Raw genomic sequence first — 15,450 nt, 5'->3', positions numbered from 1 at the left:
CCTGGGGGCCAGGGGTCTAGGTCACCCTCACCCATGGGACCTCTCTGCCTGGGGGCCAGCGGTCTAGGTCACCCTCGCCCATGGGACCTCTCTGCCTGGGGGCCAGCGGTCTAGGTCACCCTCGCCCATGGGACCTCTCTGCCTGGGGGCCAGGGGTCTAGGTCACCCTCACCCATGGGACCTCTCTGCCTGGGAGCCAGCGGTCTAGGTCACCCTCGCCCATGGGACCTCTCTGCCTGGGAGCCAGCGGTCTAGGTCACCCTCGCCCATGGGACCTCTCTGCCTGGGGGCCAGGGGTCTAGGTCACCCTCACTCAACTGATTCAAGTGATCAAAGTTTGATGGTGATGAGTTGGGTTATTTGAATTAACTGTGTTGTGAAAGGGGCAAAAACCAAAACATGCACTCCTTTGGGTCCCCAGGACCAGTTTTGGGAAACTATGGGTTTCGGTGCTCATCCATTGTAGACCACTCTCCTTCTGGGGCGGTAGACCCCTCTCCTTCTGGGGCGGTAGACCCCTCTCCTTCTGGGGCGGTAGACCCCTCTCCTTCTGGGGCGGTAGACCCCTCTCCGTCTAGGGCGGTAGACCCCTCTCCTTCTGGGGCGGTAGACCCCTCTCCTTCTGGGGCGGTAGACCCCTCTCCGTCTGGGGCGGTAGACCCCTCTCCGTCTGGGGCGGTAGACCCCTCTCCTTCTGGGGCGGTAGACCCCTCTCCTTCTGGGGCGGGAGACCCCTCTCCTTCTGGGGCGGTAGACCTGGGAGACCCCTCTCCTTCTGGGGCGGTAGACCGCGTAGACCCCTCTCCTTCTGGGGCGGTAGACCTGGTAGACCCCTCTCCTTCTGGTGCGGTAGACCTGGTAGACCCCTCTCCTTCTGGGGCGGTAGACCCCTCTCCTTCTGAGGCGGGAGACCCCTCTCCTTCTGGGGCGGTAGACCTGGTAGACCCCTCTCCTTCTGGGGCGGTAGACCGCGTAGACCCCTCTCCTTCTGGGGAGGTAGACCGGGTAGACTGCTCTCCTTCTGGGGCGTTTTCTAAGGCCCTTGGTACCCCCCCTCACCTGGAGCCACACCATCTGGGCACAACATCCTCTAACGACTTTCAGAATTTCATGTTGCATGGAAACCTCATCACCTCCAATCTCATGTTGAATCTTTTGAGGTACTGTGAGTTTGTGTATCCACATCTGTCGTCACTGTGTGTGTTGTGTCAGTTTGGACTGAGGTGTACGTTTCTCTCTCTGGGGTGTCTGCAGAATGGAGGCAGCGAAGGATGACTATCGTATCCACTGTAGGGAGTTGGAGAAGGAGCTGACAGAGCTGAGAGGACAGAATGAAGAGCTCACCTCCCTGGCTGACGAGGCCCAGACACTGAAGGACGAAATGGATGTACTCAGGTAGGAACGACACCCTAACCCCTACACCCTAACCCCTACACCCTAACCCCTATACCCTAACCCCCTCTACACCCTAACCCTTACACCCTAACCCTTACACCCTAACGCCTATACTCTAACCCCTACACCCTAACCCCTACACCCAAACCCTCCTACACCTTTACCCCGCTATACCCTAACCCTCCTACACCCTAACCCCTATACACTAACCCCTATACCCTAACCCCTATACCCTACACCCCAACCCGTACACCCTAACCCCTATACACTAACCCCTATACACTAACCCCTACACCCTATACTCTAACCCCTATACCCTACACCCTAACCCTTACCCCCTAACCCTTACACCCTAACCCCTATACCCTAACCCCTATACTCTAACCCCTATACCCTACACCCTAACCCCTATACTCTAACCCTCCTACACCTTTACCCCGCTATACCCTAACCCTCCTACACCCTAACCCCTACACCCTAACCCCTATACCCTAACCCTTAAACCCTAACCACCCCACCCCCTACACCCTAACCCTCCTACACCCTAACCCCTTACACCTTAACCCTCCTACACCATAACTCCTACACCCTACACCCTAAGCCTCCTACACCCTAAACCTCCTACACCCCAACCCTCCTACAACCTAACCCCTACACCCTAAACCCTAACCCCCTCTACACCCTAAACCTAACCCCCTCTACACCCTAACCCCTTCTACACCCTAACCCCTCTACACCCTAACCCCTTCTACACCCTAACCCCCTCTACACCCTAACCCCTTCTACACCCTAACCCCTTCTACACCCTAACCCCCTCTACACCCTAACCCCCTCTACACCCTAACCCCCTCTACACCCTTACACCCTAACCCCCTACACCCTAACCCCTCCCTACACCCTAACCCCCCCCTACACCTTAACCCCTGGAATTTCAGTTTAATACCCGAGTTGACTTAATTGAAATGGAATTGACCCCAACCATGGTAGCATGTAGTGGTCCACTAGTTTGCAGCCCACTGGCAGCGCTACAACGTCTTGTATAGACACACACCCTTAGCTGGTGTTTGTCACACAGACACTCGTCAGACAAGGTGTCCAAGCTGGAGGTCATGGTGGAGTCGTATAAGAAGAAGCTGGAGGACCTGGGAGATCTGAGGAGACAGGTCAAACTGTTGGAGGAGAAGAACACTCTGTACATGCAGAACACTGTCAGTCTGGAGGAAGAGGTACGCAAGGCCAACACCACGAGAGGACAGCTGGAGTCCTACAAGAGACAGGTATGGATAGAGACCGAACACCGCTACACACACAGAGAGATGGGTATGGATAGAGACCGAACACCACTACACACACACAGAGAGACAGGTATGGATAGAGACTGAACACCACTACACACACACATAGAGACAGGTATGGATAGAGACCGAACACCACTACACACACACAGAGAGACCGGTATGGATAGAGACTGAACACCACTACACACACACAGAGAGACAGGTTAACATACTGTCCTTGTTGTCCCCAGGTGGTAGAGCTGCAGAACAAGCTGTCTGAGGAGTCCAAAAAGACAGACAAGATGGAGTTTGAATACAAGAGACTCAAGGAGAAGGTGGACTCTCTCCAGAAAGAAAAGGATGTAGGTGTTACAATGGTTCATTTGACTTTACAGTCCTGTACAGAACTACAGGTTGACTTTACAGTCCTCTACAGAACTACAGGTTAACTTTACAGTCCTGTAAATAACTACAGGTTAACATTGACTTTACAGAACTGTACAGAACTACAGGTTAACTTTACAGTCCTGTACAGAACTACAGGTTAACATTGACTTTGCAGTACTGTACAGAACTACAGGTTAACTTTACAGTCCTGTTTTTTTTATTTTATTTTTTTATTTCACCTTTATTTAACCAGGTAGGCTAGTTGAGAACAAGTTCTAATTTGCAACTGCGACCTGGCCAAGATAAAGCATAGCAGTGTGAACAGACAACATAGAGTTACACATGGAGTAAACAATTAACAAGTCAATAACACAGTAGAAAAAAATGGGCAGTCTATATACAATGTGTGCAAAAGGCATGAGGAGGTAGGCGAATAATTACAATATTGCAGATTAACACTGGAGTGATAAATGATCAGATGGTCCTGTACAGGTAGAGATATTGGTGTGCAAAAGAGCAGAAAAGTAAATAAATAAAAGACAGCATAAAAACAGTATGGGAATGAGGTAGGTGAAAATGGGTGGGCTATTTACCAATAGACTATGTACAGCTGCAGCGATCGGTTAGCTGCTCAGATAGCTGATGTTTGAAGTTGGTGAGGGAGATAAAAGTCTCCAACTTCAGCGATTTTTGCAGTTCGTTCCAGTCACAGGCAGCAGAGTACTGGAACGAAAGGCGGCCAAATGAGGTGTTGGCTTTAGGGATGATCAATGAGATACACCTGCTGGAGCGCGTGCTACGGATGGGTGTTGCCATCGTGACCAGTGAACTGAGATAAGGCGGAGCTTTACCTAGCATGGACTTGTAGATGACCTGGAGCCAGTGGGTCTGGCGACGAATATGTAGCGAGGGCCAGCCAACTAGAGCATACAAGTCGCAGTGGTGGTTGGTATAAGGTGCTTTAGTGACAAAACGGATGGCACTGTGATAGACTGCATCCAGTTTGCTGAGTAGAGTGTTGGAAGCCATTTTGTAGATGACATCGCCGAAGTCGAGGATCTGTAGGATAGTCAGTTTTACTAGGGTAAGCTTGGCGGCGTGAGTGAAGGAGGCTTTGTTGCGGAATAGAAAGCCGACTCTTGATTTGATTTTCGATTGGAGATGTTTGATGTGAGTCTGGAAGGAGAGTTTGCAGTCTAGCCAGACACCTAGGTACTTATAGATGTCCACATATTCAAGGTCGGAACCATCCAGGGTGGTGATGCTAGTCGGGCATGCGGGTGCAGGCAGCGATCGGTTGAAAAGCATGCATTTGGTTTTACTCGCGTTTAAGAGCAGTTGGAGGCCACGGAAGGAGTGCTGTATGGCATTAAAGCTCGTTTGGAGGTTAGATAGCACAGTGTCCAATGACGGGCCAAAAGTATATAGAATGGTGTCGTCTGCGTAGAGGTGGATCAGGGAATCGCCCGCAGCAAGAGCAACATCATTGATATATACAGAGAAAAGAGTCGGCCCGAGAATTGAACCCTGTGGCACTGTACAGGACTACAGGTTAACTTTACAGTCCTGTACAGGACTACAGGTTGACTTTACAGTACTGTACAGAACTACAGGACAACATTGACTTTACAGTACTGTACAGAACTACAGGACAACATTGACTTTACAGTACTGTACAGAACTACAGGACAACATTGACTTTACAGTACTGTACAGAACTACAGGTCAACATTGACTTTACAGTACTGTACAGAACTACAGGACAACATTGACTTTACAGTACTGTACAGAACTACAGGACAACATTGACTTTACAGTACTGTACAGAACTACAGGTCAACATTGACTTTACAGTACTGTACAGAACTACAGGACAACATTGACTTTACAGTACTGTACAGAACTACAGGACAACATTGACTTTACAGTCCTGTACAGAACTACAGGACAACATTGACTTTACAGTACTGTACAGAACTACAGGTCAACATTGACTTTACAGTACTGTACAGAACTACAGGTTGACTTTCACTTTACAGTACTGTACAGAACTACAGGTCAACATTGACTTTACAGTGCTGTACAGAACTACAGGTTGACTTTCACTGTACAGTACTGTACAGAACTACAGGTCAACATTGACTTTACAGTACTGTACAGAACTACAGGTCAACATTGACTTTACAGTACTGTACTGAACTACAGGACAACATTGACTTTACAGTACTGTACAGAACTACAGGACAGCATTGACTTTACAGTACTGTACAGAACTACAGGTCAACATTGACTTTACAGTACTGTACAGAACTACAGGTCAACATTGATTTTACAGTACTGTACAGAACTACAGGACAACATTGACTTTACAGTACTGTACAGAACTACAGGACAACATGGACTTTACAGTACTGTACAGAACTACAGGTCAACATTGACTTTACAGTACTGTACAGAACTACAGGACAACATTTACTTTACAGTACTGTACAGAACTACAGGACAACATTGACTTTACAGTACTGTACAGAACTACAGGTCAACATTGACTTTACAGTACTGTACAGAACTACAGGACAACATTGACTTTACAGTACTGTACAGAACTACAGGACAACATTGACTTTACAGTACTGTACAGAACTACAGGACAACATTGACGTTACAGTACTGTACAGAACTACAGGTTGACTTTCACTTTACAGTACTGTACAGAACTACAGGACAACATTGACTTTACAGTACTGTACAGAACTACAGGTCAACATTGACTTTACAGTACTGTACAGAACTACAGGTCAACATTGACTTTACAGTACTGTACAGAACTACAGGACAACATTGACTTTACAGTACTGTACAGAACTACAGGACAACATTGACTTTACAGTACTGTACAGAACTACAGGTCAACATTGACTTTACAGTACTGTACAGAACTACAGGACAACATTGACTTTACAGTACTGTACAGAACTACAGGTCAACATTGACTTTACAGTACTGTACAGAACTACAGGACAACATTGACTTTACAGTACTGTACAGAACTACAGGACAACATTGACTTTACAGTACTGTACAGAACTACAGGACAACATTGACTTTACAGTACTGTACAGAACTACAGGTCAACATTGACTTTACAGTACTGTACAGAACTACAGGACAACATTGACTTTACAGTACTGTACAGAACTACAGGACAACATTGACTTTACAGTCCTGTACAGAACTACAGGACAACATTGACTTTACAGTCCTGTACAGAACTACAGGTCAACATTGACTTTACAGTCCTGTACATAACTACAGGTTGACTTTCACTTTACAGTACTGTACAGAACTACAGGTTGACTTTCACTTTACAGTACTGTACAGAACTACAGGTTGACTTTCACTTTACAGTACTGTACAGAACTACAGGTCTACATTGACTTTACAGTACTGTACAGAACTACAGGTCAACATTGACTTTACAGTACTGTACAGAACTACAGGTTGACTTTCACTTTACAGTACTGTACAGAACTACGGGACAACATTGACTTTACAGTACTGTACAGAACTACAGGTCAACATTGACTTTACAGTACTGTACAGAACTACAGGACAACATTGACTTTACAGTACTGTACAGAACTACAGGACAACATTGACTTTACAGTCCTGTACAGAACTACAGGACAACATTGACTTTACAGTCCTGTACAGAACTACAGGTCAACATTGACTTTACAGTGCTGTACAGAACTACAGGTCAACATTAACTTTACAGTACTGTACAGAACTACAGGTTGACTTTACAGTACTGTACAGAACTACAGGTTGACTTTCACTTTACAATACTGTACATAACTACAGGTCAACATTGACTTTACAGTGCTGTACAGAACTACAGGTTGACTTTCACTGTACAGTACTGTACAGAACTACATGTCAACATTGACTTTACAGTACTGTACAGAACTACAGGTCAACATTGACTTTACAGTACTGTACAGAACTACAGGTCAACATTGACTTTACAGTACTGTACAGAACTACAGGTTGACTTTCACTTTACAGTACTGTACAGAACTACAGGCCAACATTGACTTTACAGTCCTGTACAGAACTACAGGACAACATTGACTTTACAGTACTGTACAGAACTACAGGACAACATTGACTTTACAGTACTGTACAGAACTACAGGTTGACTTTCACTTTACAGTACTGTACAGAACTACAGGACAACATTGACTTTACAGTACTGTACAGAACTACAGGTCAACATTGACTTTACAGTACTGTACAGAACTACAGGTCAACATTGACTTTACAGTACTGTACAGAACTACAGGACAACATTGACTTTACAGTACTGTACAGAACTACAGGTCAACATTGACTTTACAGTACTGTACAGAACTACAGGACAACATTGACTTTACAGTACTGTACAGAACTACAGGACAACATTGACTTTACAGTACTGTACAGAACTACAGGACAACATTGACTTTACAGTACTGTACAGAACTACAGGACAACATTGACTTTACAGTACTGTACAGAACTACAGGACAACATTGACTTTACAGTACTGTACAGAACTACAGGACAACATTGACTTTACAGTACTGTATAGAACTACAGGTCAACATTGACTTTACAGTACTGTACAGAACTACAGGACAACATTGACTTTACAGTCCTGTACAGAACTACAGGACAACATTGACTTTACAGTCCTGTACAGAACTACAGGTCAACATTGACTTTACAGTCCTGTACATAACTACAGGTTGACTTTCACTTTACAGTACTGTACAGAACTACAGGTTGACTTTCACTTTACAGTACTGTACAGAACTACAGGTTGACTTTCACTTTACAGTACTGTACAGAACTACAGGTCTACATTGACTTTACAGTACTGTACAGAACTACAGGTCAACATTGACTTTACAGTACTGTACAGAACTACAGGTTGACTTTCACTTTACAGTACTGTACAGAACTACGGGACAACATTGACTTTACAGTACTGTACAGAACTACAGGTCAACATTGACTTTACAGTACTGTACAGAACTACAGGACAACATTGACTTTACAGTACTGTACAGAACTACAGGACAACATTGACTTTACAGTCCTGTACAGAACTACAGGACAACATTGACTTTACAGTCCTGTACAGAACTACAGGTCAACATTGACTTTACAGTGCTGTACAGAACTACAGGTCAACATTAACTTTACAGTACTGTACAGAACTACAGGTTGACTTTACAGTACTGTACAGAACTACAGGTTGACTTTACAGTACTGTACAGAACTACAGGTCAACATTGACTTTACAGTACTGTACAGAACTACAGGTCAACATTGACTTTACAGTACTGTACAGAACTACAGGTTGACTTTCACTTTACAGTACTGTACAGAACTACAGGTCAACATTGACTTTACAGTGCTGTACAGAACTACAGGTTGACTTTCACTTTACAGTACTGTACAGAACTACAGGTCAACATTGACTTTACAGTACTGTACAGAACTACAGGTCAACATTGACTTTACAGTACTGTACAGAACTACAGGTCAACATTGACTTTTCAGTACTGTACAGAACTACAGGTTGACTTTCACTTTACAGTACTGTACAGAACTACAGGTCAACATTGACTTTACAGTACTGTACAGAACTACAGGTTGACTTTCACTTTACAGTGCTGTACAGAACTACAGGTCAACATTGACTTTACAGTACTGTACAGAACTACAGGTTGACTTTCACTTTACAGTACTGTACAGAACTACAGGACAACATTGACTTTACAGTACTGTACAGAACTACAGGACAACATTGACTTTACAGTACTGTACAGAACTACAGGACAACATTGACTTTACAGTACTGTACAGAACTACAGGACAACATTGACTTTACAGTACTGTACAGAACTACAGGACAACATTGACTTTACAGTACTGTACAGAACTACAGGACAACATTGACTTTACAGTACTGTACAGAACTACAGGACAACATTGACTTTACAGTACTGTACAGAACTACAGGACAACATTGACTTTACAGTACTGTACAGAACTACAGGACAACATTGACTTTACAGTACTGTACAGAACTACAGGACAACATTGACTTTACAGTACTGTACAGAACTACAGGACAACATTGACTTTACAGTACTGTACAGAACTACAGGACAACATTGACTTTACAGTACTGTACAGAACTACAGGACAACATTGACTTTACAGTACTGTACAGAACTACAGGACAACATTGACTTTACAGTACTGTACAGAACTACAGGACAACATTGACTTTACAGTACTGTACAGAACTACAGGACAACATTGACTTTACAGTACTGTACAGAACTACAGGACAACATTGACTTTACAGTCCTGTACAGAACTACAGGACAACATTGACTTTACAGTCCTGTACATAACTACAAGTTGACTTTCACTTTACAGTACTGTACAGAACTACAGGTTGACTTTCACTTTACAGTACTGTACAGAACTACAGGTCTACATTGACTTTACAGTACTGTACAGAACTACAGGTCAACATTGACTTTACAGTACTGTACAGAACTACAGGTTGACTTTCACTTTACAGTACTGTACAGAACTACAGGTTGACTTTCACTTTACAGTACTGTACAGAACTACAGGACAACATTGACTTTACAGTACTGTACAGAACTACAGGACAACATTGACTTTACAGTACTGTACAGAACTACAGGACAACATTGACTTTACAGTACTGTACAGAACTACAGGACAACATTGACTTTACAGTACTGTACAGAACTACAGGACAACATTGACTTTACAGTACTGTACAGAACTACAGGACAACATTGACTTTACAGTACTGTACAGAACTACAGGACAACATTGACTTTACAGTACTGTACAGAACTACAGGTCAACATTGACTTTACAGTACTGTACAGAACTACAGGACAACATTGACTTTACAGTACTGTACAGAACTACAGGACAACATTGACTTTACAGTCCTGTACAGAACTACAGGACAACATTGACTTTACAGTCCTGTACAGAACTACAGGTCAACATTGACTTTACAGTCCTGTACATAACTACAGGTTGACTTTCACTTTACAGTACTGTACAGAACTACAGGTTGACTTTCACTTTACAGTACTGTACAGAACTACAGGTTGACTTTCACTTTACAGTACTGTACAGAACTACAGGTCTACATTGACTTTACAGTACTGTACAGAACTACAGGTCAACATTGACTTTACAGTACTGTACAGAACTACAGGTTGACTTTCACTTTACAGTACTGTACAGAACTACGGGACAACATTGACTTTACAGTACTGTACAGAACTACAGGTCAACATTGACTTTACAGTACTGTACAGAACTACAGGACAACATTGACTTTACAGTACTGTACAGAACAACAGGACAACATTGACTTTACAGTCCTGTACAGAACTACAGGACAACATTGACTTTACAGTCCTGTACAGAACTACAGGTCAACATTGACTTTACAGTGCTGTACAGAACTACAGGTCAACATTAACTTTACAGTACTGTACAGAACTACAGGTTGACTTTACAGTACTGTACAGAACTACAGGTTGACTTTACAGTACTGTACAGAACTACAGGTCAACATTGACTTTACAGTACTGTACAGAACTACAGGTCAACATTGACTTTACAGTACTGTACAGAACTACAGGTTGACTTTCACTTTACAGTACTGTACAGAACTACAGGTCAACATTGACTTTACAGTGCTGTACAGAACTACAGGTTGACTTTCACTTTACAGTGCTGTACAGAACTACAGGTCAACATTGACTTTACAGTACTGTACAGAACTACAGGTCAACATTGACTTTACAGTACTGTACAGAACTACAGGTCAACATTGACTTTTCAGTACTGTACAGAACTACTACAGGTTGACTTTCACTTTACAGTACTGTACAGAACTACAGGTCAACATTGACTTTACAGTACTGTACAGAACTACAGGTTGACTTTCACTTTACAGTGCTGTACAGAACTACAGGTCAACATTGACTTTACAGTACTGTACAGAACTACAGGTTGACTTTCACTTTACAGTACTGTACAGAACTACAGGACAACATTGACTTTACAGTACTGTACAGAACTACAGGACAACATTGACTTTACAGTACTGTACAGAACTACAGGTCAACATTGACTTTACAGTACTGTAGAACTACAGGACAACATTGACTTTACAGTACTGTACAGAACTACAGGACAACATTGACTTTACAGTACTGTACAGAACTACAGGACAACATTGACTTTACAGTACTGTACAGAACTACAGGACAACATTGACTTTACAGTACTGTACAGAACTACAGGACAACATTGACTTTACAGTACTGTACAGAACTACAGGTCAACATTGACTTTACAGTACTGTACAGAACTACAGGACAACATTGACTTTACAGTACTGTACAGAACTACAGGACAACATTGACTTTACAGTACTGTACAGAACTACAGGACAACATTGACTTTACAGTACTGTACAGAACTACAGGACAACATTGACTTTACAGTACTGTACAGAACTACAGGACAACATTGACTTTACAGTACTGTACAGAACTACAGGACAACATTGACTTTACAGTACTGTACAGAACTACAGGACAACATTGACTTTACAGTACTGTACAGAACTACAGGACAACATTGACTTTACAGTCCTGTACAGAACTACAGGACAACATTGACTTTACAGTCCTGTACAGAACTACAGGTCAACATTGACTTTACAGTCCTGTACAGAACTACAGGTCAACATTGACTTTACAGTACTGTACAGAACTACAAGTTGACTTTCACTTTACAGTACTGTACAGAACTACAGGTTGACTTTCACTTTACAGTACTGTACAGAACTACAGGTCTACATTGACTTTACAGTACTGTACAGAACTACAGGTCAACATTGACTTTACAGTACTGTACAGAACTACAGGTTGACTTTCACTTTACAGTACTGTACAGAACTACGGGACAACATTGACTTTACAGTACTGTACAGAACTAATAATAATAATATATGCCATTTAGCAGACGCTTTTATCCAAAGCGACTTACAGTCATGTGTGCATAATTCAGGTCAACATTGACTTTACAGTACTGTACAGAACTACAGGACAACATTGACTTTACAGTACTGTACAGAACTACAGGACAACATTGACTTTACAGTCCTGTACAGAACTACAGGACAACATTGACTTTACAGTCCTGTACAGAACTACAGGTCAACATTGACTTTACAGTGCTGTACAGAACTACAGGTCAACATGAACTTTACAGTACTGTACAGAACTACAGGTTGACTTTACAGTACTGTACAGAACTACTTGACTTTACAGAACTACAGGTCAACATTGACTTTACAGTACTGTACAGAACTACAGGTCAACATTGACTTTACAGTCCTGTACAGAACTACAGGACAACATTGACTTTACAGTCCTGTACAGAACTACAGGTCAACATTGACTTTACAGTGCTGTACAGAACTACAGGTTGACTTTACAGTACTGTACAGAACTACAGGTTGACTTTACAGGCAGAACTACAGGTCAACATTGACTTTACAGTACTGTACAGAACTACAGGTCAACATTGACTTTTCAGTACTGTACAGAACTACAGGTTGACTTTCACTTTACAGTACTGTACAGAACTACAGGTCAACATTGACTTTACAGTACTGTACAGAACTACAGGTTGACTTTCACTTTACAGTGCTGTACAGAACTACAGGTCAACATTGACTTTACAGTACTGTACAGAACTACAGGTTCAACATTGACTTTACAGTACTGTACAGAACTACAGGTCAACATTGACTTTACAGTACTGTACAGAACTACAGGTTGACTTTCACTTTACAGTACTGTACAGAACTACAGGACAACATTGACTTTACAGTGCTGTACAGAACTACAGGTCAACATTGACTTTACAGTACTGTACAGAACTACAGGTTGACTTTACAGTACTGTACAGAACTACAGGTCAACATTGACTTTACAGTACTGTACAGAACTACAGGACAACATTGACTTTACAGTACTGTACAGAACTACATGTCAACATTGACTTTACAGTACTGTACAGAACTACAGGACAACATTGACTTTACAGTACTGTACAGAACTACAGGACAACATTGACTTTACAGTACTGTACAGAACTACAGGACAACATTGACTTTACAGTACTGTACAGAACTACAGGACAACATTGACTTTACAGTACTGTACAGAACTACATGTCAACATTGACTTTACAGTACTGTACAGAACTACAGGACAACATTGACTTTACAGTACTGTACAGAACTACAGGACAACATTGACTTTACAGTACTGTACAGAACTACAGGACAACATTGACTTTACAGTACTGTACAGAACTACAGGACAACATTGACTTTACAGTACTGTACAGAACTACAGGACAACATTGACTTTACAGTACTGTACAGAACTACAGGACAACATTGACTTTACAGTACTGTACAGAACTACAGGACAACATTGACTTTACAGTACTGTACAGAACTACAGGACAACATTGACTTTACAGTCCTGTACAGAACTACAGGACAACATTGACTTTACAGTCCTGTACAGAACTACAGGTCAACATTGACTTTACAGTACTGTACAGAACTACAAGTTGACTTTCACTTTACAGTACTGTACAGAACTACAGGTTGACTTTCACTTTACAGTACTGTACAGAACTACAGGTCTACATTGACTTTACAGTACTGTACAGAACTACAGGTCAACATTGACTTTACAGTACTGTACAGAACTACAGGTTGACTTTCACTTTACAGTACTGTACAGAACTACGGGACAACATTGACTTTACAGTACTGTACAGAACTAATAATAATAATATATGCCATTTAGCAGACGCTTTTATCCAAAGCGACTTACAGTCATGTGTGCATACATTCAGGTCAACATTGACTTTACAGTACTGTACAGAACTACAGGACAACATTGACTTTACAGTACTGTACAGAACTACAGGACAACATTGACTTTACAGTCCTGTACAGAACTACAGGACAACATTGACTTTACAGTCCTGTACAGAACTACAGGTCAACATTGACTTTACAGTGCTGTACAGAACTACAGGTCAACATGAACTTTACAGTACTGTACAGAACTACAGGTTGACTTTACAGTACTGTACAGAACTACAGGTTGACTTTACAGAACTACAGGTCAACATTGACTTTACAGTACTGTACAGAACTACAGGTCAACATTGACTTTACAGTCCTGTACAGAACTACAGGACAACATTGACTTTACAGTCCTGTACAGAACTACAGGTCAACATTGACTTTACAGTGCTGTACAGAACTACAGGTTCACTTTACAGTACTGTACAGAACTACAGGTTGACTTGGCAGAACTACAGGTCAACATTGACTTTACAGTACTGTACAGAACTACAGGTCAACATTGACTTTTCAGTACTGTACAGAACTACAGGTTGACTTTCACTTTACAGTACTGTACAGAACTACAGGTCAACATTGACTTTACAGTACTGTAAAGAACTACAGGTTGACTTTCACTTTACAGTGCTGTACAGAACTACAGGTCAACATTGACTTTACAGTACTGTACAGAACTACAGGTTCAACATTGACTTTACAGTACTGTACAGAACTACAGGTCAACATTGACTTTACAGTACTGTACAGAACTACAGGTTGACTTTCACTTTACAGTACTGTACAGAACTACAGGACAACATTGACTTTACAGTGCTGTACAGAACTACAGGTCAACATTGACTTTACAGTACTGTACAGAACTACAGGTTGACTTTACAGTACTGTACAGAACTACAGGTCAACATTGACTTTACAGTACTGTACAGAACTACAGGTCAACATTGACTTTACAGTACTGTACAGAACTACAGGTTGACTTTCACTTTACAGTACTGTACAGAACTACAGGTCAACATTGACTTTACAGTGCTGTACTTCAGTACTACTATACTATGAAGTTTACAGAACTATAGCACAGTCAACCAGTCATCAGTAATAATGACAGAATGCGGCCGTGGTCTGTAACGGGAAGAGGCCGTGGTCTGTAACGGGAAGAGGCCGTGGTCTGTAACGGGAAGAGGCCGTGGTCTGTAACGGGAAGAGGCCGTGGTCTGTAACGGGAAGAGGCCGTGGTGTGTAACGGGAAGAGGCCGTGGTGTGTAACGGGAAGAGGCCGTGGTGTGTAACGGGAAGAGGCCGTGG

The 15,450-nt window shown here is 42.4% G+C and overlaps 1 protein-coding gene across 2 annotated transcripts in view; it reads left to right on the top strand.

Moving 5' to 3' along the window:
- hook3 (hook microtubule-tethering protein 3) overlaps positions 1-15,450 on the top strand; it is a 71,523-nt gene that overhangs the window by 34,796 nt on the left and 21,277 nt on the right. For both annotated transcript variants that reach the window (XM_046306993.1, XM_046306994.1), the window contains exons 9-11: positions 1,255-1,395; positions 2,471-2,672; positions 2,924-3,034. In XM_046306993.1, coding sequence (XP_046162949.1) covers positions 1,255-1,395; positions 2,471-2,672; positions 2,924-3,034 — 454 coding nt within the window. The remainder of the gene's footprint in view (positions 1-1,254; positions 1,396-2,470; positions 2,673-2,923; positions 3,035-15,450) is intronic.

Source organism: Oncorhynchus gorbuscha, linkage group LG16 (genome assembly GCF_021184085.1).
Source record: "Oncorhynchus gorbuscha isolate QuinsamMale2020 ecotype Even-year linkage group LG16, OgorEven_v1.0, whole genome shotgun sequence".
NCBI lineage: Eukaryota > Metazoa > Chordata > Actinopteri > Salmoniformes > Salmonidae > Oncorhynchus > Oncorhynchus gorbuscha.
Note: the sequence above shows the minus strand (reverse complement) of the source record. Positions and strands in the feature narration are given on the sequence as shown.